This window comes from Dermochelys coriacea, chromosome 10, assembly GCF_009764565.3.
Source record: "Dermochelys coriacea isolate rDerCor1 chromosome 10, rDerCor1.pri.v4, whole genome shotgun sequence".
Classification (NCBI taxonomy): Eukaryota; Metazoa; Chordata; order Testudines; family Dermochelyidae; genus Dermochelys; species Dermochelys coriacea.
In genome coordinates this window covers 45,846,604-45,874,534 of record NC_050077.1, presented here as the reverse complement: position 1 = coordinate 45,874,534, position 27,931 = coordinate 45,846,604, and the positions used below count along the sequence as shown (strand labels likewise).

The window sequence follows — 27,931 nt, the reverse complement described above, 5'->3', positions numbered from 1 at the left end:
AAGGCGTGACACCTCCCAGTACCTAGGGCAGGAGGGCCCCAGTTATCCATAGGGATTTACACTAAGGCTGGAGATGGCAGCTTCACAGCTCTGCCTCCTGTTACTAGGCTTTCCTGCTAACACTTGCCTCCCAAACATGAGGGACCCAGCAGGAGATTGGGGTTGTTCTGTGGCTACCCCTCCCCAGCATTATTGGAGGGGGGCTGCACTGGACTGCATGCCAGCTTTGTTCACACAGAAGCACAGCTCTTGGTAGAGGACAGCAGGGACATGTCAGCTTGGAGTGACAGCTCCCACATCTGAGGCAGAGGCAATGCAGCACCTGCTGAGCTTGTCCCATAAGCTCAACACAGGTCTGTGCCCTGCCTAGGCTGGGCAACCCTCATCCAAAGAATCTCTCCACAGCCTTAGACTGCCTTTATCCACCACTGTTCAAAGCCTGCATCATCAAAATGGCCTCTGGTCTAGTCTGCCTGCAAGATGCTTGCTGCCTTGTTGTGCTCAGCTGGATGAGAAGTGGAACAGACCAGGTGGGCTCAGTGTTCTACTCACCAGGGGGAGTCACTGGTGGTCCCACTCCAAGGCTTGCTGCTGCCCAGCCATGCAGCAGAGGTGGCTGGAAAGTCATTTGGGAAAGCTGCACCATGGGCTGGGGGCCAGGGTCTGGATACAGGTGTGAGCACCCAGGTTACCAGAGGATGGCAGTTCACCCTGCAGGGACTGTGGGATCCTCCTTGAGCCCCATCCAGGGAACCTAATCCCTGCTACACCAGAAGCCATGGAACTAATGCTGGTGGGGGTGGGGAGATGGAATAAGGAGTTACCTGTTTTGATGTTAGTTTGATCAGTGACCCTTCATAGCCCTGGAGAGAGAAAAAACCAGAAAAAAGTTACAACTCCTTAAAGGCAAGGCAACCAGTGAGGCATCATGACAACACAACTGACTCCAGGAATCCCCCCCACCAGCCCCAGCTAGTTCCTGAAGCACAACTCTGGATGATCCAGCTGTGTTTGAGCTAGGTTAGCCTCTCCTCCCAAGCAAGGGCAGCCTGGTCCCTCTTCTCCCCTCCCACCCTGCTGAACTTGGCAGGCACCACAAGTGTTAGGCTCCCACCTGTAGGTGCTGGACAGCCTGTGAAGAGTTACTTAGTAGCAAAAGCAGCTTCCCCAGGGCTGCTCACAGCAGAATTTAGGTCTTTAGGAAGATGCACAGAGGAGGCATCTGAAGTTACATTTTGATTCAGAGTCTGTTCAGAAAGCTAGATGCCAGCATGGCTAGGGGGCTGGAGCACATTAACCCCAGTGGATGAACAAGAGGTTACTGAATGGGCGGGGAGAAGGATGGGATACTGGAGTGGGTATCCTGGTCCCAGTCAGCTATTGCTCTGGTTGCATGGGGACCAGAAACATCAGCACTGCTTAGACCTGTGGTTTTCAACCTTCTCATTAGCAGAGTCCTAAAAAATTTCAACTGGAGGTGCAGACCCTTTGGAAATCTTAGGCAGTCTGCACACCCCCAGGAGTCCAGACACCATAGGTTGAAAGCCATTGGTCTGGACTATACAAACTGCAGACCAGGGCACCAGCATCAGTTTAGTTTCAATCCATAGTCTGGGTTTACAGCTTCCTGGACCAGTCACACACCCCTAGGTTTGCCCAGGAAGGACTTTGTTGTGCCACCAGTGGTCAGGTTTGTGCAGTGCTGTGCACAGGGCCATTAGCACTTGGGGCACTGCCTCTAGTAAGTCCAGACACCTCTGCAGAAGTCTATGGCAGTATTGCTTGTGCCCCAACCCTATGGCCTAGGGCAAGGGCTAGTCCAAGGCACAGTAGGTTCTCATCCAGACAGGACCTGCAGTGTTTGGAAAGAGGAGGAGTCTGTGCCATAGTGGGGGGGGTGGTACAGCCCCCCACTCCCATGAACAGGCCTGTTCTCCAGGTACACTGGAGAGGGAAGTTGCCATGGTAGCTGTTCAGCAGCTCTACCCAGCTTAGCTGCTCCCCAGCCCCTCTGACAACCCAGCAAAAAGTTCAGCTGTCACAGGGAATCTGACTCACACCTGGGTCAGACATTCACCTGCTGCACATTATTAGGGACAGGGGAGCTCTTCACTTCCCCTTAGAGCAGCAAACAGCAGCCAGAGCAACATGGGACATTCTCCCTAGGGCTCTCCAGTGCAGTGGGGAGCAAGCAAGCAGCCCCTGCAGTGGTTTTTAATAAATTGGTGTGAGCTCCTGTGAAAGGGAGAAATCACCAGAGGGCCCCAAGGGGCACCTTCTGGGTTATCAGTGGGGTATGGCGAGTGCCAAGCTCCTATCAACCCTGGGCTCAGGACAGTGAGGGATTGATGGCCTGCAGTGCCTGGGACAGAGGGGATGGTCTCTACTCCCCAGCTGAGGCTTCTGTCACTCAACTGCCACCAGCATTAGGTGCCTCACTATTGTGAGTGAGCAGGTTACTCTGAAGGGCTCCTCCCTGACCCCCACTGAGCAGCAGCCCAGGTCCCTTCACTCTTCCCATTAGACTTTCAGACCCAGTAACATCTCCTCTGCCCACCCCCCCTCCCCATCATCTCCTGCCCCCAAAGAAACTCCCTCAAGCAGATGGCAGCCATGGCAAGCCAGCTGGAGGACCAACCAGCATGTTGCTAGCAGGGCAGCCCACTTTAGGTCAGTTTTGCACCTACTCACCTTGAACGGTCGGAAGAGCAAGTAGAGCTCTCTGGGTTTGATGTCCACAGGAAGGCCACTGACAAAGAGTGTCCGTACCTAGAAGAGAGGGGCCCACATTGAGTGCTGGAAGGCGGAGGCTGGAGTGCTAGGTACCAGATGCATTTCAGAGACATGGCCTCAATACATCACTCTTTGCATTCCAAGCCTTTCCCTGGTGGGGGGGGGGGGGGTAAAGAAGAGCATCATGCCTATGGCACCACAGTCATGGGAGAGGGGGAATGCTGCTTTAGCACTCAAGCTTCCTAGATTTGGGGGGAGGGGTGGGAAGGAGTATCTAGCTAGAGAGATCATTCAAACTGCTGGCTCACCTTCAGAGGCACTGTAAATCCTCCTTCATGATGGGGTGGGCCCATCAGAGCTGTACATTGAGCCAGCATCTCGTGGGGGTGCAAGTTACAGAACCATGTACAATTGCTGTTCACACCCAAAACAGAGCTGCATGTGCTCCTTTATGGCTCTACTAGGCACAGACCCTGCACCTCAGCATGACCTGGACACTAGAGCAGGGCCTGAGACATTGCTCAGAAACGCATGAGCATGGATTAAGGTCTACTGGCTAGGAAATTTGTTAGGTTTTTTGTTGCCTCAGATCTTGCTGGGTGCACAATGAGCACATGATGGGATTGACATACTGCAGCTTTCCACTAGCCAAGAGGCCATCTTTGCCTATGTGAAATGCACATCTTCTTGGCATGAGTACACAGCCCCAGAATATCCTGATGGTCACAGAAGTTTGATCTGCTCCATCCCTATCACCAGGGCAGGAAGGGTCTAGCCACACTGGTCTCTCAGCTGTCTCGAGCAGAGTGTAGGATACTAGCTAGTCCTAAGTGCTCAGTGGCTACAGAACAAGTAGTGACCCTTGTAGAGGCCAGGCTGATCAAAGACCTACTGCTGAACCTTTCCAGCAGCCTCTCTCAACAAGAGTCCAGGCGTTCATCAAGAAGTTTCCTTCCTCACTTGTGTCTTCCTCTTGGTACCGTTTCAAGTACATCTCCATTCTTGCCATTTACATACAGGTGTGTTAACTCTGTTCTCCAGAGTGCTCTATGCTACCCACATTTCCCACCCCAGCCAGTGAGTCTCAAAGTAGCTATGGCTATTGATTTTAGACTTCTCCAGGAGGACTTGTTTCCCTCTAATGCTCTGAGAAACCTACTGAACACCCTGCAAAGTGAGGGGGCCCAGAACTAGGCCTCTGGGTACAGACTTCAAAGTCAAATGACAGCAAGACAATCAAGGGAGACTGTTCATTGTCACCACTGGGGCTTTCAGGGTCACACCACATGCACATAGTCCACTGATGGAGTGACATTCCCATCTCTGGCTCAACCCTACAAATCCATAAGTCTTTGGGGGCAACCCAGAGGACAATACCAGGCAGGCTCAGGGCACACACCCCTTCATGCCTCCATGGACAGCTTAGATCTGCTAGATTCTGCACTGTGACAAAGTTCTGTGATGTTTTCTACATCCACAGGCATGACATGGACATCATGCAGGAGGCAGTAAGACCTGGCTGTCAAAGGACATTGTTTGCTACAGTTTCCACTCTGCTTGCAGCCTTGGTTGATGAACTTGTCAGCACTCTCCATGGTGCTCAACCTTACCTGCACCAAGGTTCTGGACCTTGTCTTCTGTCCAGCATCTTGAGACCTTGAAGAGTCACAGAATCTTAAAGAGGGCTGGAAGGGACCTCAAGAAGTCAAGTCCAGCCCTGTATTGTGGCAGGGCCAAGGAAGCCTAGACCATTTCTGGCAGGTGTTTGGAAGCTCTTAAAAACCAAGCTGGACAATGATGGGTACCCTACAGCCTCCTACCTGGAGGCCTGTTCGAGTTTAACCTCCCTTTGCTGCAGATTAAGCCCATTACTTCTTGTTCTCCATGTCCTGTGAAGGGAGGACAATTGATCACCCTTCTCTTTATAAGAGCCCTTGAATTATTAGGCAGCTTATCAGGTCACACCTCAGTCTTTTCTCCAGACTAAACATGGAGTTCCCCACTTCTGTTTCCTCATAGGTCAGGTTTACTAAATCTCATCATTTTTGTTGCTCTCTTCTAGAATCTCTCCAATTTGTCCACATCCTTCCTAGAGTGTGGTGCCCAGAATTGGACAGTACTCCACTTGCAGCCTCACTCATGTCAAGCAGAGCAGGACAATTACCTTCTGTGTCTTGTACACAGAACAATCCTGTTAATACAACCTAGAACATTAGCCTTTTTGCAGCTGCATCACATTAACAAATCAGTTTATGGTCCACCAATCCCCAGCTCCTTCTCAGCACTTCTACCCCCTAGCCAGTTATTCCCCAAGTTTATAGTTTTACATTTGATTTTTCCTTCCCAAGTGAAGTACTTTGAGTGTCTATGACTTTCATCTTGTTTATTTCAGACAAACTCAAAAAAGGACCATGACAAATTAGAGGGCAAGTTTAAAATTGCCAGCATTTTGGAGAACCCCTTCCATCAGGAAGTTTCATAAGCTTACTCCCCACTCCATTATTCAAGTCATTAATGAAAATATTGGCCAGTGCTGGAACCAGGACTGACCCCTGTGGGACCCCACTAGATATACCCTTCCAATGTGTCAGCAAGGCACTGGTAACTTCTGAGTACAGTCTTTACTATAAGGTGGGTGCACAAATTAATGAAATTCATCTAGGCCATATTTCCCTAGTTTGCTTATGAGAATGTCATGCAAAACTGTTAAAAGCCTTACTAAAAAAACCCAAGGTTTGTCATATCTACTGCTTCCCTCCATTAACTAGATCAGTAATCCTATCAAAAGGAGGAAATAAAGTTGGTTTGGCATGATGTTAACAAATCCTCACTAGCTATTCCTTATAAGCCCTATTACCCTATGGGTGCTTACAAGTGTATTGTTCAATACCTGAAAAGATACTGGAGAAAATTTTTTGAAGTTAAATGGACTCCAGTTCCTTGGGTCTTCCTTGTGTACCTTTTTAGAGATGGGCAAATAGAACCTGTCTCCAGTCTTCTGGGACCTCTTGTCCTCCAGGAATTCTCAAAAAATAATTGCTAACAGCTCTAAGATTCCTGCAGCTAGTTGCTTAAGTACCCTAGGATGAATTTCATCAGGGCCTACTGACTTGAACATATCTGTATAAATATTCTGTAACCTGTTCTCCCTATTTTTAGCTTGCATTCCTCTGCTGGTTGTATATTACTCACAATATTGACCTTTTAGGGAAGAAAGGCAAAATGGGCATTAAGCACCTCAGCTTTCTTGATATCAGTTTTTAAACTCTCCTTCCCTGCTAAGTAGAGGGCCTACACTTCCCTTTGTCTTTTGTTCCCAATATATTTAAAGAATCTTATTGCCTTGTGCCCCCCTTGCTAGGTAAGTCATTTATGCCTTAGTCTCAGCATAAGCATGTAGAAAGTGTTCTTTTGTATTTAATTTGATCAGGTTTCCATTTTTTGGAGGATTCCTTTGATTTTCAAGACAGTAGAGAACACCTGATGAAGCCACTCTTACTAGTCATCCTATCTTTCCTTTGCACTGGAATGGACACCTAAATTCTATCTCCATCTCCCAGTCTTGGTTATTACTTGGCAGCCTTAACGTTTAGTGCTTGTTTCCCCCAAGAATATAAATGTATGCATAACCTCCCCTGCAGCTTGACCCCTGGACTCAGCACAGACCTACTGCAGGGGTCACAATAGCTGGCAGCAGAAGTAGACAGTTCTGTGGACCGGTCACTAGGAGGCTATAAGTGATACAGAACAGTGGCCCCATTTTACTGGCTGCATATCCCAGGACAGATTCAGCAGGCAGCAAGGCTAAGTGGCCATTTGGTCTGCTAGAGACACCTGGGTTCTAATCCTGATGTGATACTATGCATGCTAGGAAGTGCCCCTTGAGCAAGGCTTCACAACAGACCCTAGGGGGCTACAGGATTAACTTGTCTTTTCTCAGCTCAGTGTGCCCTTCCCTTGGCCAAAGGTGTTTCAATGTGGATGGAGGGGTACAAGTTATCCTGCATCACCTGCATGTGAACCAGAGATTTTGTTCCTGTAGCAAGGGGTCAAGACAACAATTGTTGCTACCATTTCAGTCAGCCTCTAGCCAGCTCTGAGAAAGACACCCGAGACATGACTAACAGCAAGTAATCCATTCAGATTTGGCTACAGTCACATGATAAGACCAAGTGGCACCTCCCAGAGCTGATTTTAGAGACATCTCCCCCGCATGCTATATTGAGCATTTAAAAAAATTTTCCAAGTGGTTACTGCACCTTTGATGCCTGACCCTTCTGGGCTGGGAGGGTTCATGAGAGTTGTCAGGAGGGAGGGAACAGAGTGGAGCCATGGATGGCATGATAGGACTTCAGGGACCCCATGCACTGAGTGAAATATCACAGTTTCTTATCCAGTTCCACTCATCACTGCAGCTTGGGGAATGTTTGACTGGCTACAAAACCCTCTTGGTATTGCTGGCTGAGATGTGAAAGAAGCGTGGGCCTTTGCAATTCTAACCAATAGGACATTTGACTGGGCAACAGTCCCTTCTGCTAACTAGAAGTTTTCCTCCAGCTCAGTGAGGGCACAGACCTAACAAGCCACTAGGCTAGTGAAGTGTCATGATCTTGGACTAAAGCATCTCCTGATACTGGAGTAGATCTCCAGGAAGTGGCTAGGTTTGAGGTGTGGTGAAAAAAGTTAACTCCTGTGTTTTCAGTTTGTGGAACCATCTTCATCCTGCAAGAGGAGTCAGGGCCTCCTCTGGCACCTCCTCATGAACTTGTTTTTGATAAGAGAAAAAGGTAACAAGTACCATACATTTGCTTTACCTAGAGGTTCAAGCTGTGCATCCAGGCTGCATGAGGCCACAGCAGATGAGCAGCAAGAAGCAAAATATCCACTTGAGCTATTTCCTTGTCACCCTCCCCTATGGGCACCAGACCCACTTAGTAGTTTATGTAATGCCACCAGGATCTGACACTTTACAAGACACTGTTGCACATCCCTGTCCAAGTACCTTAGAAACAGGACAGCTGGAGACTCTGGAAAGATAGCAGTGGGGTTGTGCCTCTAGCCAGAGGCACACTCAGGTTCTAGTATGGCAGGAGGCTTTAGCTCCCTACAGGACAAATTGTGAGCCTACCACAGAAATAGGCCATGACTTCCTGACCACCCCCACTTCCCATAGAAGACATGAGTGAGATTAGTCACCTGCTAGTTTGCAATGCTCAATATGTCCTGCTCTAGCTGTTAACTGCCTAATAAGTAGAGGCCAGCCAAACCATTGTTTCAGAAGACTGAGGACCCAGGCAGTTTAAAATCTCTGCTTTAGAAAAAGCACAGAGTTTGGGGAGAACACCTGTTTGCCTCCATTCCCAGATGGTGCAGACAGAACAGGACAAGTTGAGTTAAACAGCAGGCTTTGGCATCAGCTAGAAGATCCTTGTCTTCAGGAGACACTTCATATCTACAAGTGTTGCCTTTTGAAGGGCTCTGGATATTTATGCCAGGCCCATCACTGTGGTATCCATGTACTTTCACTCCATGCATACATCACATCCCCTTGCTTTTCAAATGTAGAAGATGGACAATTGGCTTCAAGGAAGAACACCTTGAAGTTCTGCACTTCTGTCTCCTTGCCTCATGCCACAATTTGAGAGCCTACAATCACTGAATCACTCAGGAGCTTCCAGGAACTAGGCACTGGACAAATAGCTCTTGTACCATTTCATTATGTGGTGCAATGAACCTAGGGCCATTGGCCAGGCAGCTGGTTTACTGTCAGGTGATACTTATTGAGATCAAATCCCAGAACTTTATTGTAAAAGGTAAGGCAGGAGCCCTCCAGGTGCTTGCTGGGACTATGGCTTTTGGTAGTCAAAGACTCTTCTGGGGGAAAGACCAACTTGGAATTTATTAAGGTAAGAGATAGTCTAAACAGGCCCCAGGGACTACCATTTAACTCACTGGGGACACAACCAGTTACTCTGCAACCATTGAAGTCCAGCAGACTATTCCATCCAGCAAGTGACTAAAAACTGCTCAATGCCTGGTCCTGTCTACCCCAACCCACTTCCATTCCTGGCCACTTGTGGAATCCACTTTGCTGTAGTTATGGTCTCAGCCTGCTAGGTTCCTTTACCTATTAGGGGCCTACTTTAGTCTGTACCTGGTCTCAGCAGGCTGGACCCTTGCCAAGGCAAATCCTGGGATAGCTTTTAAGAGTGATGGCCAGCTCCTGCAGCTGGACTATCAAGCTGTGCAAGTCAATCCTGCAGCCTCACTGGAGAGGTGTACTGACTGGTTCTCATGCAACTGCTTGTCAGAGCTGCTAAGACAAGCCAGGGACCCAGTGGCTCAGCCACAGCCTGCACGTAGCTGATGAGCAAGAAACACTAATGGGGAGGCTAGGGAGCATCTGCTGTGTATTTTCAGCAGAGACTAGCCCATTTTGCGCACAGTCAGTGGCCACGTCACCAGTGCTAGGGCTGATGCACATGCAGGCATGTGAAATAGCCTTCCCTGTTCAATATTTCAGGATGTGCTCAGGGCCCAGAATGGGATGTTCTCTGTGCAGTGAGATACAGGTCAGATGGTTTTGAAAGTGGCCCTGCACTCTGTTATCAGCAAGCCTTGCAACAGGCATGTTAGAAGGAAGGGAGAGGCAGCATTGGCTTATGAGGACAAGAATGATGTGGAGACAGTCCCAGGGAACAGCATGAGTAGGAAAGACTCAGGAGACTGGAGAGTACATTGAGAGCTCTATCAGACTCAGGACAAAGGTGGAAATGGTTAGTATCCCACTCTGAATTATGAGCCCATCTACAGTAGGAAAAGGCTCCACTGCCACTGATTGCTCCCAGAGAGGCTCCCCACCTTCCACCCCCACCACATTGTCCAAGATTGTTTCACCAGTGTGGTGGGAATGGAGTCTTTTCAGCACCATGACAGAGACCCAGGTCTCAAGCACCAGCCCATGACAGGAAGCCTTGTTTGGACACCAGCTGGAGGGCAGAGTGGGACTCATTGGGGAACCTGTATCCACTGCCAGCAACAAGGTATTTTCCTCAGACAGGCAACCAAGCCAGCTGAGTCTTGCCTAGAGCACCCAGGCTGTGACCAACACTCCCTGCACATACCCCAACACTGTCCATGCTTAGCCCAGCCACACCACTCTACTGTTCTACCACACAGCGACATCTCAACCTGATCTACAGCAGAAGCTTCTCCCCACCCCAGCTCCAACTCTCTACCCAAGCTACCTGGGAGAAGGAAACCGGGTGGCTTATCACTTCCTATATCACCAGCACTCAGCCAGGTGATTGAGGTGGTGACTTGGACAGAGCCATGGCTGTCTTGTCCCACCAGCTGGGATCACTTGTGCATGTGAAATGTGTCATTTGCCATTTCCAAACCTTCTGCTTTAACAGGTGTTTGATATAGGCTAACATGCCATACGATTCCACTAGCTCTGGGTCCAGTAATCCCCAGAGTAGTGGAAAACATGGTCTGAGGACCCTCAATTGCCCCAATGAGAGACCCTGCCCATGGTAGAGGGGAATTGATTTCACCCTGTTCTGGAGGTAGGCTACAGGAAGTGGTCTCCTGTTGAATCACACTTGCACAGGAACCATTTCTCCTTCTTCCCAAAAGCCAGAGTTACACCAGCCAACATTACACCATTGATAGCCAGTGCCCAACAAGTGCCAGCATGACTCCTAAAGGTTCTAGGAAATTACTGCAGGCTGAGAATTGCTGTCCCCCCTGCAACAATCCTCAAGGCAACACTTGTGTCTGCTTAGTCTTTTTCCTTCTGCTTCATCTTAACCCAGGAGCAGCCCATCTAAAAGCATGAGACTAGCTCCTCATTGACAGCCACAGGCTCTTCTGTGCCTACTTGGTCACTTGCAGAAAGTGACTTTCACAGCAGCCACCTCCTCACTGTGGGGGTTGGGGGGAAGAGACTTGTGCCATTTATTGAGATCCATTACTAAATAAATCCAGCCTGGATAATAGAAATTTAGCCTAGTGCCCAAATCACTTGGGCCCTCCTGATTCCTCATACCCATAGTCATGGCTTGGGTCTTCCTCCCCCCCCCAGATAATTTGTTACTTTAGATTAAGCAAGGCCTTTCATCAAGGTGGCCAAGTAGTTTAGTGATCCAAGATCAGGTTAGAATCCAAACACTGCTAGCTCAGACCTCAGCCTGGGCCCACTCCTGCTTTACTCCACAGGGTGAGGCCCCTCTGCATCCCTAGGCTGGCTAAGTGCAGGACATTGTGGCTTCATGTTACAATTTCACCCAAAGCAAGTTCCACTGGGGCAGGTCCCTGGTCTCAGAATGTGGTGGTTGCCTGGGAGGAGTTCTGCAGTGCAGCAGCCTCAGGAAGCAGCCCAGCTTCACGGCCATTGGGAGCAGCTTCAGCAGTGGCAAGAGAGGCTTAGTTTCTAGATCACCCCATATTTTAAAACATCCTGTGGGGTCTCAGTAGGTCAGAGGCCAGAAACAGCTTGACCCCACAGCAGCAAGCCTGGTACAGAGACAGGGCATTACTCAGCATTTCCCTTCCTCCCACAGCGTTGTGGGAAGCCTGGAAAGTAATGCAAGTCAAGAGGGAGCAGGGGTGGAAGTGGTCTCTCCTACAGTCTTCCCCTCAAACAGTAGAGGGCAGCCAAGAGGCTCTGAGGCAGGAAAACCCTCCATTATGGCTTTATATCACACACTCAGAGAGATCTTGAAGCCCATTGGAGCAAACAGAGCCCTACAGACCAAGATTGTCCAAACAACTCCACCTCCCTGGTGTGGTAGCAGATAAGTGAATCTTTTAGGAAGCCTTGCAATCAGAGCCACCTCAACAGGGAGCAAACCCCTTCAACAAGTCGCATATAGGGAAGAAAGGATTTGGTTTCTTGTTGTGTTGATTTTACAATACACAAGCTTAAGATGTTTCCCTTGGTAAATTAAATTTACAGCTAAGCAAAGCCAGAAAGCACTGCCTGAACAGGGAACTTGATTTAAGGCTGTGTCAGACAGACAATACAATCTAGGTTTGAATGGTTAAAGCTTTCACTTTGAATTTCAACAGTCACTAAATTGTATGACCCCTGCCCCTCCCCCCAACTGAAAGTCAGTCAAAAATGAAGTCAGTTATGAGATAATCAAGTTGTGCCAAGCCCACTTCTAGAGTAGTGGGCATGTGCAATATAGGCTGTCACAAAGGGACTGTGCAGGAAAGAGGTCTGTGTAGACAGATGCTCTTGGCTTTGCCAGAGTTCTGCTGCTAGCACTGGAGGTCTGTAAGTGGAACACTGGTTCTAAACATCAGCTGTGCCTCTTCTTAAGGCCTGAGGTGCTGTGTGCCCTGCCTGCAAGAAAGTGGTGCAGGGCTTGTGTGCTGCTAGCCCATCCTGTTCACAGGCAATCCAGCCACTGCACACGGCTGCTGTTTTGCAGAGTTGTGTCAGCTCTGGATGAGATGCAGCTGGGGCCACTTGACGATAGCTGGATGGAATGTTGTGAGGCAGCGGCCTGCTCTAAAACCCGGGACTTATAAGGCTTGAGTGATGCAAGGAACATGGGGCTTGCAAAACAAAAACGGCAGGAAGGGAACATTTGGAATCTTAACCATGAAGATTACAAATAGTACATTTGCTGGCAGCCTAATCTTTCAGTCCCAGATATTCTAGCAGAGCCTGTTAATGACAGGAACTTAGGCACCATGTTAGAGGGAGCAGATTTGGAGAGTCTCTGAAATGGAGCGCCATTCAAAATGCAAACATACCAAGTAGATGGGTCATGGTCCCCTTCTTGCCCCCAGTCTATTGCATTCCTCCCCCCTTTAGTACTTTGCCCTTTTAAGAGGCAGACTAAAGCAATTTAATCAAACCACATGTCCCTGCCAGTTCAGTCTTTGGTTGAGGCTAGAGTCACAGCAACTCTGGTGTGGTTCAGTTGGGAACAGGAGTCATGCCTTAAATCCCAGTCCCCTGCTCTTTATAAAGGGACTTCTCTCACCTATGGACTGAGTGCCTGGAGGGCTACAGAACCTTAGCTGCCAGCTCAGGGTGAGCTAATTGAAGCCTGTGGCCCAGCAGTGGCCTCAGTTAGAAGCCTAGTAAAGAGGGAAATCACACCCCAGAAGCATGCTGTTTGGCCTACTTAGAAGACAAAGAGTCAGGTGATCTGACATGGCCCAGCTCAAGTGGCAAGCCCTGCCCACAAGCAGGGTTCTCCACAGCACTAGGTCTGTGGCCTATATACCTGCAGCAGGCAGGCACTGCTTCAGCCTGGAATCTCCTAACTCAAATGAGTTTGAAGCTGCCAGCTAGCCATTCAGTTCTGGCCTCCTCCCTTCCAAAGGGGGAAGGTGCTAGGTAACATCAGGTAACCCTGTGCTGCGAGGCAGAGTTCCTGACTGCTCCTAGTCATTTAAAGGCAGCAGCACTTGGTGGGGGTGCTATGACTGCAAAGATGAACTTCCCAATAAATGCAATAAACTGAGAGCTACTTGACAGGAAGGGGAAGGACTAGTTTATGCAGAACAGCTATGCATGGCTGAACAGCTGCTGTGCTGCACCCCAGAAGTGGCCATATTACTGAAGTAGGTAAAGAAACAGTATATACAGCAGTGCTGTAGGAGGGGAGTGCTGTAAAGTGATTTCATTGGTTCACCCCTGCTCCCCCCAAACACCAGATTGCCAGTGACATAACCAGAATCCTGACAAGCATTTGGATTGGTTTCTGAAGCAGAGTTCTTTGCTGTTTGTCCACACTAACCCAGTTGCCTGAAGACCAAGCCAAAGATCTCTCCACACATTTGTCTGTAGAAGAGAGTTCCCCTCTGCCCCCCCCCCAAGTTGGTAGAGATCACCCTGCCCCTTAGGGCACTGACTAGGAGATCGAGCACTCTCTGCCAACAGCCAGGATTTATAATGGCAAGCCCAGCAGGGCCTTCATGGCCTTCTCTGTTAGATCAGTGACCCAGCAAGCAGTTGAGAAAAAGGGGAAGATTTAGGTTCCCAGTGTGCAGTACATGGAGGTAGTGGTGAAGCCTCATTCTGAGTACCCCAGGAGAAGAGATCATCCCTTCCCCTCAGACTGCTGTGGCCATCCAGCTGTGGCACAGCAGTGCCCCCTCCCTGCTGGCACACAGGGAACCAGACATGCTCAGCCTGGCACATTTGGCCTCTCTTCATGAGAGTCAAGCATGCTTGACTGTCATGAAGAATGATGGAGCAGAGGAAGCCCATGCCAGCCCCCTGCCCCTAAGGGAGTGTGCCAATATCTGGGCCCCCATAGTGAGTACAGCAATATCTCTGAAAGGGAAGGCAGCGTGGGGATGAAGGCTTGAGTGTTTATAAGAGTCAGGTTTACAGTGGGAGCCACTGAAAGCAGATATAAATACAGCTGTGCTGGCTACAAGGCAGAGTCATGTGCATATACAGGGGATGTTCCCCTGCCTCTTCCAACAAAGGCTGTTTAAAGGCTCCTATTCAAGGATTTCATCCTCCTGCTTATCTGGGTGGAGGAGCTGTTCTAAAACTGGGTTTTAGCCCAACCACAGTGGGGCCAGGCAGGAAGACTGCCCTGAGCTAGCTGGGAAGCAGAGACAGACATGGGTTTCTGCCTGAAGGAGCAGGAAGCCTACAGCTGGAGATTAGCTTGGTGCACTAGGCTATGCACCCTGAGATTAGACTCACTGGCCTGGGAAAGCCCTGTGGTGCAGTCACCCAGTTCTGCACCAAGCTAGTTTACAGCTCTGCTAGACCAGTTCCCCTCTTTGGGGCAGCCTGAGGGTGTGTTTTGGATATTGTTGGACATGTTAGCAGCAGAAGCACCTACCAAAACAGCACCTTTTCACTGGCACTACAGCCTGTTCAGGGAAAGCAAGCCTGCCCTTTAAACTGAGATCCCATTTACATGGATTACTCCAGCCAGCTGGACAAGCCTGCCATGAGATGTTCCTCCAGCAGAGGACAGCTGCTCAAGTCCCAAGCACTCAGTTACTTTTAGGTAGCTGGAGTTCAGCAAATAGACAATTGATTCCAGAAAGCTGTAGCCTGTTCCTAGGCTAGCCAGAGGAAGTTAGCTGTGAGTGCTTTCCCCCTGCTTTACCGAGTACAAGGATTCAGCATCAGAGGCAGCTAAAGAATATGGAACAGTCAACATCCTGAAGGTCTCTCAGCCAGTCCTTTGCTAGTGTTCATTGTACTAGGGAACAGAACACTGCTTGGATTTTGAAGCTTTGTGTCAGTGCTATGCTGCTGGAGCAGAGACCTTCTCACAGGTGCTCACAGGCAGCCAGCCAGGGAAGGTTTCCTCACACTGAAGAGGAACATGTCTCCAGTGGTACTAGGGTCTTTTAGGAAGCTGGTGTCAAGACTGCAAGGACTGTAGCTCACATGTGGTCACCTTTAGCCATAGGACTCTCCTCACCAGGTAGCTTGTTTAGGAGGCATGTACAAAGTTCAGTCCAGGTCCTAGTAAATGCATCAGAACTACAACTGGCATCTCTTGCCATGGTAAGAGGACACCCCTACAGGAGGTTCTGGGTCAGGGAAGCCTGCACAGCATGTGCTGTAGCTGTTCTGGGGAACAAGAAAGATTGTATCCATGTCTGTCAGCCTCCCACCTTCCAGCAGTGGGTGGGCCAGGTGAGCCTGGAAGTCAAGGGGCAACCCTAGGTGTGTGCCTGATCTGCAGCTGCAGAGAGCACTGGCTTTACCAGCACCTCTTCCTAGCTTATACCAGGCCTGTCACACCTAGATGTTTAGCTTGAGGCACATGCAGCCCCATGAGCAGCTGCAAGTACCCCCTCTAGCATCCACAGGGAGCTGGCCCCCTGGAGGAGCACCTGCTTAGCTCCCCCAAGCAACAGGTACTCCTGTTTTTCCCCCTCCAGCTGAGGTCCCTGCCAAACACACCCTGATCAAGCCAGCTGGCTGCTCAGCCCTGACACACCCTGCCAGAGACCCCGTGTGCCTCACTCCCAGACTGCCCTTTTGCTAGAGTGGTCAGGCCTTGGGCATGCTCCTAGACTGGCTCTGCAGCATCCTTTGTTAGGCTAAGCAGGGACAATTTCAGATGGATGGAGCCATGGATCTGAGGAGCTGCAGGAGTACATAAGTCACCTGAAACAGCAACAGGCCTGTGAGCATCCCCACAGCACCCAGTGATGTCTGTCCCCCACTCCCCTGGATGAGTGACCAAGTCCCTGTAGTCTTGACACTGGCTTCTGCAGCCTTAGTACAGCTGGGAACAAAGGACACCTCTGGGATGAGTTTAGTCCAGCCTTTACTAGTCCCTAGTTCTGGTCAGTGCTGCTAGGGATGGGTCTATAGGCAGCACAACTGCAGCATCAGCACATACCAGGGGCTCCTGACTTCAGCCAGCATCCATACTCTACCCCCTGCACTGCTCCAGAGGCAGGCAGGCAGCCTGTGGCAAGACACAGGGAGACATGGCCTCCGAACACAGACATGAGGTGCGGAGCACAAGTGGCACAGGCAGGCAAGACAAACCAAGAGCAGGAAGCCCAGGAGGAAAAGTCTGGAGGCTAAGCAAGTGATAAGTTGTGACAGAGCGGGGGAAGGGAGGGGCAGCATTAAGAAGCCAGTAAAGAACACAGCAGGGGGGAGAAGAGAAGAAGATGCTTCCCTCCCCCTCCAGCCCAAGGGAGCCCTGGAACAGCCTACTGTGAAGGAAAAGGAAGAGGGCAGCCTTGCCCTCCCTCAAATCCAACATGCACTGCACCCCCAGTATACCCAGGCACTTGGGGGACAGCAACACTGCAGGGGGGTAAATGGCTGCACATGTAGGCCTACCCAAGCTAGATTAAAACTAGTGTGAATGTGTCTACACATTCTGCAGGCACACCTCTGACCCAGGCCCCCTACCATGGGGTTACTTCAAAAGCCCAGTCAACCCACCTATTGCTTGTTTGGTGGAACATTCCCTAGGACAGCTCTGGATCCTGCCCCTAGACAACTCAGTTTCTGGAGAGGCCAGGAGGAGCTGTGTCTGGCCAGACACAAAGGCATTTAGGGAAGATGCAGCTCTGCAGCCATTTTTGGAGTTGCTCCATTTCCCTCCTCCCTCTCCCCTCCCGCCCATATCTCCAAGAAGGGAGCAGGGATCTAGGGTGCCACTGGCTGGTAAGGAGATGTACATTTAGGCCATGCAACCATGTTTAATGCCTACCTTCTTGTGGTCTTAGTGCCAAGGACCATTGGTTTAGATTGAGTATATCCAGGTCAGACTAGACCTGTAATGGGCCCTTCTGGCCTTGCCCACCATGAAGACTCAAGAGGGTATCCATGCCAAAGCACAGCTAGTAACTCCAACATGCTGGGATTATCTGTGCCACACAATGACAGCTCTGCCCAGTCTAGAAGCAGGTAGATACCTAGCTACCCATACTACATTGGACCACCCCACTGGAGAGAATGCCTCCCCCCCAAAAAATAGGGCTGAATGAGAACCACTCTGAAGGGGAGCTGCACCAAAGAGGCTGTGTTTTCCTGACTGGTCATGTAGCTCTCTAGCCAAGCTTTGGCCAGTGAAAGAAGCTCCCAGTTAGAAGTGAAGATTCTCTGCATCTTCCCAAGACCAGAATATCATGCATCTTTGGGATCCTCCTCATCCCAGGGGTCCCTAGGCCCAGCTCACAAGCCTGGCTGCTGACTATACTTGTAGTGCTCTCAGAGCTAGCATGGTGCAGTGGGCAGCAGGAGTTCAAGGCAACTCCCTCCTGAGGCACTGCAGAGCTCTTGGCCAGTTATGGACAGGATCAGTCCAAATCTGCACTGTGAATGGCAAGGCATGTAGCCAACCATTGACTCAGGGGAAGTCATGTGTCAGGGTCATCTGCCTTTAAACTTTGATCCAGGTCCTATGAATGGGGCCAAAGAGGAAGCTTCCAGGTAGTACTCCTGTGTCAGACCTGCACAGTGGGGCAGTTCAGCCTTGACCCTGACAGCTGCTAGAATCATTAGGGCTTCCCCTCCCTACTGCAAGGGATTTCACCTCAAGTTATCCCATGCACCTCCCCACCATTCCCTGCCCTAGTCAGCACTCTTGGAGACTAGAGGCTTGGTGTGGGCTGCTTGATCCCAGACCAGGCCACTCCATTCATTCCACACAGGCCATTGCTAGGCCAGGCAAAGGTCACTCACTGCCTGCAGCTCTGGCCCCATTGCCAGAGTTCCCAGGGGCACCCGCTTCAACCATCCCCACCCCACTGCATCTGCTGCTCACCCTGCCTTCTAACTGAGGCAGTGCCACGTTCTTCAACTCCAGCACATTGGCTGCAGGGGGCACCACCTAGTGGCGGTGTGTGCCTAGGGCTGGCTGTGGCCTTTAACCAAAGCCCAGTATTATGGGGAACATTCTCCCCCCTCCAACATATCCAGAAAAGGGCAGGAATTAGACTTCTGCAGAAGTTTCTCCTAGTTTCACCTTTCAGGCTGGCATCACACCAACTGGTACTTGTATGACCCTCATCACTACAGCACAAGCACCTCCCTGGTAATAAAGTGGTAGTTTACGGTAGTTTCACTCCTTCAGGTTCACTTGTAGAGTAGAGGTTTTTGCAAGTGTGCTTAAGTGGGTGTGGCTGGCTGAATGCCAATTGCCAGTGAGGACAGAGCCCACAACCAAGTTCAGTTCTTTAGTCCAAGGTTGATCCTTTAGCAGTGATGCTTCCTCATTCTGTCTGTTGCACTAGCCACTTCAGTGCACAGGACTGGTTTCGTCTCATTTAAAATGCAGTTACCCCTTCCCACCATGGCAAGGGAGAGTCAGATGGCACTTCCACTCCTTTTACCTATAAGGGTCACCAGCATCACTTCCTGTAGCAGCTTGAGTTTTCCTTGGTCTCCTATCCACATGGGATCATACCTGACAAATATCATAATCACATGATCTCAGACTGGTGGTATGGCTACATGACAGATTCAGAACATGGACCACCTGAACCTGTGAATTTCAATGCTTTCCAGGTGAAGTAGCAATTTGGGGGTCTGACAAAATATTTGTCAGCACATGTCTGGAAGCAACCACCACTTTTAGGACCCCTATCTAGCATTAAGATTGCATGATGAAGTTGCTGACATGAGAGAGAGCCTTTTCAGTACAGGGAGTCTCATTCCAGCATGAGAGGGAGATTGTTGGTAACCTAGTGCACATTTATCTTCCAAGACCCAACTCTAGGTAAGAGGAACCAGATTTCAGCTACCTAGTTGTTTAGATGTGTAACAGAGGGAGGAAGTGTCCTTCTGTTGTATAGATATGGTATCTTTATAGCACAGGAGTTTCCTTACCTTCTGCAGAGATACTACCATTTCATGTGTGGTTTCAGACCCAGAATGAGCCAGTGTCATTGACTTGTTTTCCTGATCTGACTACATGTGTCTTTTAGGTGAGAAAGTGGTGCATTAGATTTGAATGTTATTTGTCTGAATCAGTGCATAACTTTAGAAATCAGATCACAGGTAAGGGTTTTGAAGCCTTTGAGATTAGATATTAAATTCTTCCTTGCTAGAACAGTGAAGTGGTAGCTAAGCCAGGAGGTCCAATTTACTTGTCTGTTGTATGTAGACAATACCTACTGATGTTAGAGGCACCACATTTAAAATTGGTCAAGACTGTGGAACTCACTTCCACAAGATGGAGGCCAATATCTTAATAGGATTCAGAGGTCAAACAAATAAGGCTATTCAGGTACATAAGCTAGGGCAGAAGTTAAGCCTCCTTCAAGCCATTAAGTGACATGGAGCAAATTTATAGAAGCCAAGGCCAGAAGAGGCCATTGTGATCTAGTCTGAAGGCCTAACATAGGCCAGACACCTTCCCTAAAGTAATCCTTAGAGCAGATCTCTTAGGAAGGTTTCCTGTGTTAATTACTCCCATTACAGGGAGTCTTGTGCCTTCCTCTGATGAGTCTAGAACTTGTCAAAGCTGACAGACAGGACTGAACTGGCCCCACTATGTTCTGTATTTCGTTTGCTTGGGCACCATACTGAAGGCTAGAAGCCAGAGTTCTCATTTTAAGCTACTACGAGTCTACATGCCTACTTTGAGAGCAGGCAACCATAGCTGACTGGGAGCCACAGGCGCTCAGTGCCAATGAAAGGTCAGATGGCTATAGCTTCAGTACATAGTTATGGATTAGAGGCAATGCTTTTTGCCCACAGCTGTGGGCTAGACCCACTAGTTTCACTTTTGCATTTGGGGCTGTGGTCTTTGGTGGCAGACTGAAGGAATGTTTTAGGATTTGACAGTGCTCCCCAGGAGTTGAGAGGGAGCCACTGTCACTGCCAACATGCAAGCAACACAAGGAAGAAAACAGACCCCATATAACTGCATGGAATAGGAGTGCTTTGCTTGAGACAGAGGCCAGCAAGGAAAGCTGGCATGCATGACAGTGGGAACCTAAACTATGCTATATTTCCTTTAAGATGCATTGAGATACTGGAAGAATCTTGTTTCTTCTAATTTTGTCAGATTGGAGTCTGGGGATTCTTTTCAAAGGGACCTGCCTCCTGTGTTAGCAACAACAGGGTTTTGGGAGAACCACCCTAGAGCTAGGCTTTTTATCATAAGAGGTTGTGTTTTGAGAGGGTGTGTAATTAAGGCTACATGATCCATCTTGCCTGTTGGAGATTTGTGTAGAAGAGGCAGAAGACTGGGTTCTAAAGCCAAGCAGTATTAACATCTGGGCATCTGTACCCATGTTCTAACACTTTCTCAGACTGGTGGTCCTGCCCCAAAAAAGGGGTCAAGGCTATGTTGGGGAATGTCACAAGTTGGTATGGTATTGCTGCCCTTACTTCTGTGCAGCTGCTGCTGGTGGAGGCACTGCCTTCAGCACTGAGCAGCCAGAGGGTGGCAGCTACTGGCTAGGAGCCCAGCTCTGAAACAGTACCATTGCCAGCAGCAGTGCAGAAGTGAGGGCAACATAGTATGTTATTGCTGTAACCCCCTTCTCACCCCCCCCCCCCACCATTCCTCAACCCCTTAGCGTGTCCTCTATTTGGAAATTTTAAATATGGTCACTTTTTTAAAAGCTTCAGTGTCTGACTGCAGGGTTAATGATTACATGCTTCATTTAGTGTTCCTATGAGTATGTACAGTAATTTGCTATCACTTTTGGGGGGGTCATCACAGCCTGAAATATTTTCAAAGGGGGGCCCAGCAAAAAAGTTAGTGTAGTATGGAAGAGCAGGGCCTAGAGATGTTAAGCCATGGAGACAGCTCCAGTGGATGTAACTGATGCTTGACTGGCTTAGCTGGGAGATCACTATAGATAGAGCCAAACTTTACTGGGGAGCTAGACCAGGAAGAGATGGTGGGAGTTGTCACTGAGCATCGGAAGTATTGGCAGTGAGGTCTCATTGGCTAATTGAGAGGCAGTGAGCTATTGGGGGTAGGATAAGGAATCAAAAGTAGATGGAGCATTTGTGGATATACCACAGGTCACCAGGAGTAAGATTCCAGGAGCTGTGATCCAGGCACTCAGCCACTGTTCCCATAGGGTTTTAGTGACAGTTGTCAGCTGAACAGGTCTGGAACTGGCAGAGATGTTCTTTACTATCCAGGAAGTAAAGGCATAGGCACCATCCTGGCTCGACTGTATTCCTACCCTGCTTGGGAAGCAGCCATTGAGAACAGGAACCCTTATTACAGGTGTTTATTGCAGTAGTGCATAAGGGCTGACTAACAGGCCCCATTATACTAGACACTGTCCAGACAGGCTTTGCCCTGAAGAGCTTATAATCCAAGTAGACAAAATGCAGGGTAGGAGGAAAGGGGTATAACAAGTAAACACTGATGGGAGCTACTGCCACTAGCTACTCAAGTTCTCCATAGTAAGGAAAGGGGTACTGAATGCAACAGTCCAGGGTTGTTTGATTTCAGAAGAGTTAGTTTTGGAAATTTGAGTGCAGTACAGCTGGAGAAAATGAAAATCCACTTGGGTAGAAGGCAGCTTAAGCATCCAGAGACATAACTGAGGTCAGACTACAGTTTCTCTGAAACTGAGAAAAGGAACAAGAGCTGGCCACTGTGGTTGCATGAGGACTACTCAAAGAGCCTTAGCAAATAAGAGCATCTATTACCATTCACCAGCTGGTAAGTGAAGTGTAAGCTACCTTCCCCCAGCCCCATTATGTCATGGCTAGGAAGACTGGTTGAGTTTACATCACTAAACTCAATCCTTCTCTAATGAAGACAGAGCCAGCCTGGGAACTAGGAGGTGGAGAACAGAAGGACTTCAGCAGGAGACCGGATTCCTGTTGAATTCTCATGCAAGGTATCTGCCATCCTAGCCAGAGATGAGTCCAGGGACAGATATCTTTGCTTCTCACCAGATCGCTGCCCTAAATGCCCTCTCCCCTCCTTTATATTTGCGGCAGGCTAGGAGCTATATGGAACCTCTTGTAGGTCTACTGGCCATCACAGCTGTGAAAGTTAAACTCCCACCTCAGAGAGAGGGCAGTGTGACAGCCATCTAGCAGGTAACACTGTGTTTAGAACAGCATTGCAGTTGATAGAGGATTGATTGCAAGTCCCTGCCCTGGGGTGCTCACCTGGTTGTTTGTACAACACCAGGCACACTGGGGTCCTGAGGTGCTAGTGCAGTATCAATAAGTTGCCATGTTTTGTTTACATGTGTGCCAATGTCACAAGCAGCAGTGCTGCTTGCTAGAGCAGCTTGTTTGCTGAGCCAAAGTTAGTGGCTGGAAGAAGGGCTGTAGAGACAACTTTGCATATCAGTTAGTCAGAATAGCTTGGCATGTAGATGGATGACTGGCTTAGACATGTAAACAAAGGATAATGATAAGTGGCAGTGTATCAAGTTTGGGGAGGTGTCTGGTGAGGTAGACCAGGGACAAGTGTGAGGCCCTGCTATTTAAGGTTTTCATTATGACCAAGCAGTGGAAGTGAGGCACATTAATGAGATCTATGGAGGACACTAATCAGGAGGGATTGTGAAAGACAGGGACCTTGAGATTAGGTGCCAGTGAGGTTAAGTTTGGGAGCTACACAGACAAGTGCCAAGCCAAGGTACATGTGTTCAGTGGGACGGACATACTGGTTTTGCAGAGGGGCTTAAAGGGTGGTTGTGGATGCCAACTTTGATAGGAGTTTACAGTGTGATGTGGAAAGAGACCAAATTCACCCATGCAGAGGCACGTATCTAGGAACAGAAATTTGAGGGCATTTGAGAATAGAGTGCTCAGAGCAGGGCAGGAGGGATTAGATTCAAGTGAAGATGCTAAATATACTGCTTGCCTCAGTGATAGGGAAGAGGTTCTAGCTATGCCAGAATTTTAGTGAGCCATGGTTCAACATTAACATTGACTAGAATTCTAGTCAGTTTCAAGACCCCAAATTCAAAGTCATGTCAAGCCTACTGCTAGTTTTAGTCACTTGTTTAAGTAGATTTGTCCCCTATTGATGTGAGATTCTCTGCTGCTTGGGGTGAGTGGGGAGGAGGTAAATGGCTAGACAAGGGAAATGAATTTCTGTAGCATGCTGTCAAGTACACATGGAGAAGAGAGTTCCCCTCCACTCAGTCACCCAAGATGTGGTTTGCAATACTAGGAGGAAAGACTTTAGCCCAAAGTGTGTTTTGAGATGGCCATGTCTTAGAAGGATGCAGATACAAGAAGGGAGAGGAATTTGAGTGATGCAGAGAAGTCCTGTGTAACAAGGAATTATGGGAAGAAGGGGAAAAAAGTCTGACAAACAAGGACTTGGCCTGTGTCAGGTGTGGAATGCTCTTCCCAAAGCAGCAATTCAAGTCCTATAGCTTTGGGAATTAGGCAGCTACACGCAACAAGGAACTATTAGAGATCTTGTACTCTCGTGAACAAGACTGCTTGGGAGGGGCCAGGTGTCTTAGCACAGAAGCCCTCAGCCTTTTCCATACCATGGCTCTCCAACCTGGGAGCAGACCAGCACCCCCTTTCCATGGATCAAGGACACTCACTCCCATTAGAAGTGAGGTGACCATGACCCCCAGGTTGACAACCCTTGCCCTAGAAGTTACTCTTTGAGGAGACCTACTATAATCCTCTGGGATTTTATACAAGCCATTGCAATTTGTCTGACTCCTCCATACCTGTGCAGCTCTACCGATTTGAGGATTGTGGATGCTGCCCCCCTTTGCTGAGAACGTGCCAGACTATTTTATTCACACCCCTTTGCTCTCACCCTGCTCATGGTGGACAGACATTGAAACAGTGGAGACTAGCTTTCTTGTAAGAGTCAAGTCCCATCCTAGTGCCACACATCACTGTTGGAAGGGCCAGATTGCATATGGTCACAATGTATCCAAGGATAGTAGAATTTCAAATTTCCACTTTGCTAGCCCACCAGCCACATTGCTCTCAGCAAGTGTAGCAATAGGAAAGCTTATTCCAGCATGAGGTCTGATAGCCTGACAAATTACCTTGTACACCACTTACCAGCATGCTACAGGGTGCACTAGATAGTTGAAACAGAATCACACCTGACTAATTAAGTGACCCAGGATCTTGGGTTTCACTGGCAAGTTCTGCAGGCCAGTGAATAATCAAATCAAGTATCTGCAATGGGTTTCCCAGGCATCAGTGCCCATTAGTTAAGCTGTACTGTAGCAGATTCCCCATGGGCAGTGCTGATCAACTGCTGGTAATAAACCCCTTCCTGTGTTATAGAAGCATTAACTGGACTAGCTTGGCTAATTAGAGGTGAGGGAAGGAGAGGGGCAACTAGGAAACTGCCAAGCAGGGGGAGAACCCATGACTAGAAATCCAGGCATGCTGTAAAATGCCACTGCTGCAGCCCCCACCATATCTCCAGCTGTACCAAGACACTAAGTATTCAACCCCTCCTCTCCATCTAAACCTTTAAGTTGTTCTATGGGAAAAGCAGTCACCACCCTGTCCCCAGACAATGCTTTGAGTCATCTTCCCCACCCACTTCCCACAGACCTAGGCAAGTGCTAGCCTTTGTTCCTGCCCACCCCCAAGAACAGCGAGAAGTTGGACAGGTAGCCTCAGCATTAAGGGGGTTTCTTATGTAGCTGTTGAGAGTTCACTGATCAAGAGCTCAGCATGCTTCACCAACGTACTAGGAGCATTTTGCCCAATGCTGGGGTGGAAACAAGGCCGCCATTCTGCACCAGCAATGCTGCACGGCTCCTTCGAGAAGAGTTGGGGGGGAGGGGATGGGAAGACTAGCATAGCCAACTGAAGCTACCAGGGAATTCAGGCTTCCCTCCAGCATGGAGAACTACACACGAACATTAGCTCGGCACCCAAAGGATCAGCATCCTTGGGCTTACTTCAGAGACTTCTCAGAGCCCCATGAAGAGTCAGGGACTGTGCCAAGTACTCTGATGCAGTGACTAAGGGGACAGACTTTCTGGTGGAGGAGGAGGCAGTGACACAGAGGGATTGTTTTCCCTGCTGCCAGCAGCATGCCATCCGGACACCAGGCTGCACAGTTTCTGTTCTAGGCTTCTCCTGCAGAGAGCAGTATCCCAGGTCTCTCCACCCTCCCCACACAGGACTCCGAGCCAGTACACTATGCAGCACAAAGCTAACCAGAGTCCAGATTTGCATCTCTAGCCATCAGTGGTCAGGGAGGAGACAGAAAGGAGCCTGGCAACCCTTTGTATCTTGAGTGGCTCTTGCCCACCCACTGTACTGAAAGCAGATGGAAGTCTCCAGCAGAGCATGGCAGCCCTGCTCTGGCCAAGCGAGGGACAGCCCAGGCACACTGCAACCAGTGAGGGTCCCCTCCAGCACAGAAGCTGAGGAGCCTTGTCCTCATTCCCCAGAGCCACACTCTAGGGCTCCTGCACCAGGCAGGGCTAGCCGATCTCCCCAAGATCACGCAGGAGGTCAAACCAGGCAAAATAAAAGGAGACAAAGTGATGTTCCTGACCTCTAGCTAGCCTGCAACAGTGCTCACCCTGGGAAGCCAGTGCTTTCTCAAGAGGAGAGCAGGAGATGGACCATGCAGTTCCCACCAGACTAGCAAGCATTTCAAGGCTCTGAGGAGAGCACCAGACCAGGCCTGCTTAAACAGCTGCACTTCCTTACAAGCCCCCCCCCCTCCCCCATCAACCCAGCTGCATGCCAGGGATTCATTTAATTCTAAGATGTTGCCCACCCCCAGGAACCCCTCACCCAAGCTTTGGGGTGAAGGGGAATCAGGACTGGATGAGGGGTGTCATCCTTCCTCTCCAGGGGAGGAGAGATGCCCTTTGCCCAGCAATACAAGCAGAAATGGGCTGCACTACACCAGCCAGTTGCAGTTAGTGTGCATGTTTTGGGGGGTGGTGTGTAGCTAGGGGTCACAGACCCAGCCAAGGTTTCTTTGAAAGAGATCAAGCCATAGCAGAGGGCACACTTTTCCTGGCTTGCTAAAGCTGCTGCTCCCACATTATGTCAGGTGTCCCCCCCAAACACACTTTTAAGATCACTTTAAGCACTAAGCAGCATGAGGTTTTTAAATGGTGAAATGGAGAGAGCAAGTTCTCCTGGCTCATGAGCAGATTCTCAGGGACCCCAAGGGCCAGTCCCAGCTGTAGGCACAGAAAACTAGCCAAGCTCAGGGATGGCAAAGGTCAAGCATTGCCCCCAGTCTCAGACAAGATTGTTCCCAACCCAGCAGAAAGGTACAGCCTTGGGTTGGGCACCTGTCCACAGCACCACACTAGGGCTTAGAGCAGATCTGGCTTTTACTGGAGCAAGGATCCCACACAGAAAATTGAGAAATTTAGTTTGTTCTTTTTCACAGCTCCACTCTGAGCTGGAAGAGAGCAGGAATCTGACTGCACAGCCAGCCGCCCAGCCCCAGCCAAGGTGGGCACTGCGGGAAGAGCAGGACTTTACATTTCTGGTGGGCTTGGACACTGAGCCCATTAAGGAGGCTCAGCCCTGCAAAGGGGAAGTGGGGTGTATTTGTGGGGAGCATCAGAGGTGCTCTTTGAGGCCAGCCTGTGCCCACACCCCCTGAAAAGGAGTACATGCTCAGGTCCCCATCCCACCAAGCTAAGGGCGGGAGAGACCAGGATCCAAATTCCCCATTAAGCCCTACACCTCCCTAGCCAATTTACCACCCCACCCACAGAGACAGGCCAGGAAGCCCAAACCCTCCCTGCCCCTGAGCCTGCCCTCCCAGCCCTCTCCCAGCAAGGGGGCAGAGCTCCCCAGCCCCTTACCTCCTCCTCGATGTTGTTGCTGCTGTTACTGTGCTCGCTCTCCTTGTTGAGGTTGCTCATGGCGGGGGTGCAGGGGGCTGAGTGGACGGTCCTGGGTTCTTTGTAGCGTCTTTGTCCAGGGATCGCAGGGCTTCCCCCGGGCTTGGCTCTCTTGGGGGCAGGAGGCTCTCGGGGGAGCTGCGGTTCTGGGCTGGGCTTGGAAATGGTGCCTGTGGGTGACCAACAAACAAAAGGCTCCGGGGTGCAGCTAGGTGCGGAGATGGTGTCCAGGCTGGGTGCCCTGGTGCTGCCCGGGAGGGTGCGGGGCGGGCTGGCCACCGCCCAACTGAACGGGAGTGCGGCGTGGGCGAGGTGCGCGGTGTGGGGGGGGAAGGCGGCGCGGGGCTATTTGTACCCGGCCGGGCTCACATGGAGTTGGCTGAGGAGCAATTAAGGGAGGGGGAAGGTGCCAACGAGCTGCAGCCGCCGGCCCCGAGTGCAGCCCCGAGCTGCCGCCTGCGCCTTTTCAATAGGGTCATCAATGGCTCGGCGCAGCCCGCCCGGGCGGGGGGGAGGAGAGGGGGGCTCAGCTGGGCTCCGGCCCGGCCCCTCGCCCTGCATCACCGTCTCCCGGGGAACCCGCAGCCAATCCCCGCCGCCCGCAGCCAACTTTCCTGCCCCCCCCCACCGCTTTTTTTTTTTCCACGAAAAACTTTTTAAACTTTGATGAACTCGTACGATTGAACTTTCTTAAAGGGCCAGCGGCCCCGTTCCGCCCGGAGCCGGTCCCGGCCTGCTCGCCCGGCTCTAAGCGGCCGGGCCGCGCCCCCCACCCACTCGGCTGCCTATAGGACACCCCCCTCCCCCGCCAAACCAGTGCCACGACAGCCCCCCTCGCAGCTCCAGCCAGCTTGGGAGCCGCACAAATAGAGACTGCAGGCGGGGTCACTCTGGGTCAGCCCGTGGGCCACCGAGATGCTTGGGCAGTTGGGTGCACCAGGTGCTTCAGAGGAAG

The 27,931-nt window shown here is 50.1% G+C and overlaps 1 protein-coding gene across 4 annotated transcripts in view; it reads right to left on the bottom strand.

Moving 5' to 3' along the window:
• RBPMS2 (RNA binding protein, mRNA processing factor 2) overlaps window positions 1-27,456 on the bottom strand; it is a 49,698-nt gene extending 22,242 nt beyond the window's left edge. For 3 of the 4 annotated variants that reach the window (XR_005295328.2, XM_043494250.1, XM_043494253.1), the window contains exons 1-3: window positions 26,938-27,456; window positions 2,692-2,769; window positions 825-863 (exon numbers count right to left, since the gene is read on the bottom strand). Coding sequence is in view for 3 of the 4 variants with exons in the window: in XM_043494250.1 (XP_043350185.1) it covers window positions 825-863; window positions 2,692-2,769; window positions 26,938-26,997 (177 nt within the window). In the remaining variant the exon portion in view is untranslated. The remainder of the gene's footprint in view (window positions 1-824; window positions 864-2,691; window positions 2,770-26,937) is intronic. The other variant, XM_043494252.1, reaches the window with a different exon arrangement.
• Window positions 27,457-27,931: the final 475 nt, after the last annotated feature.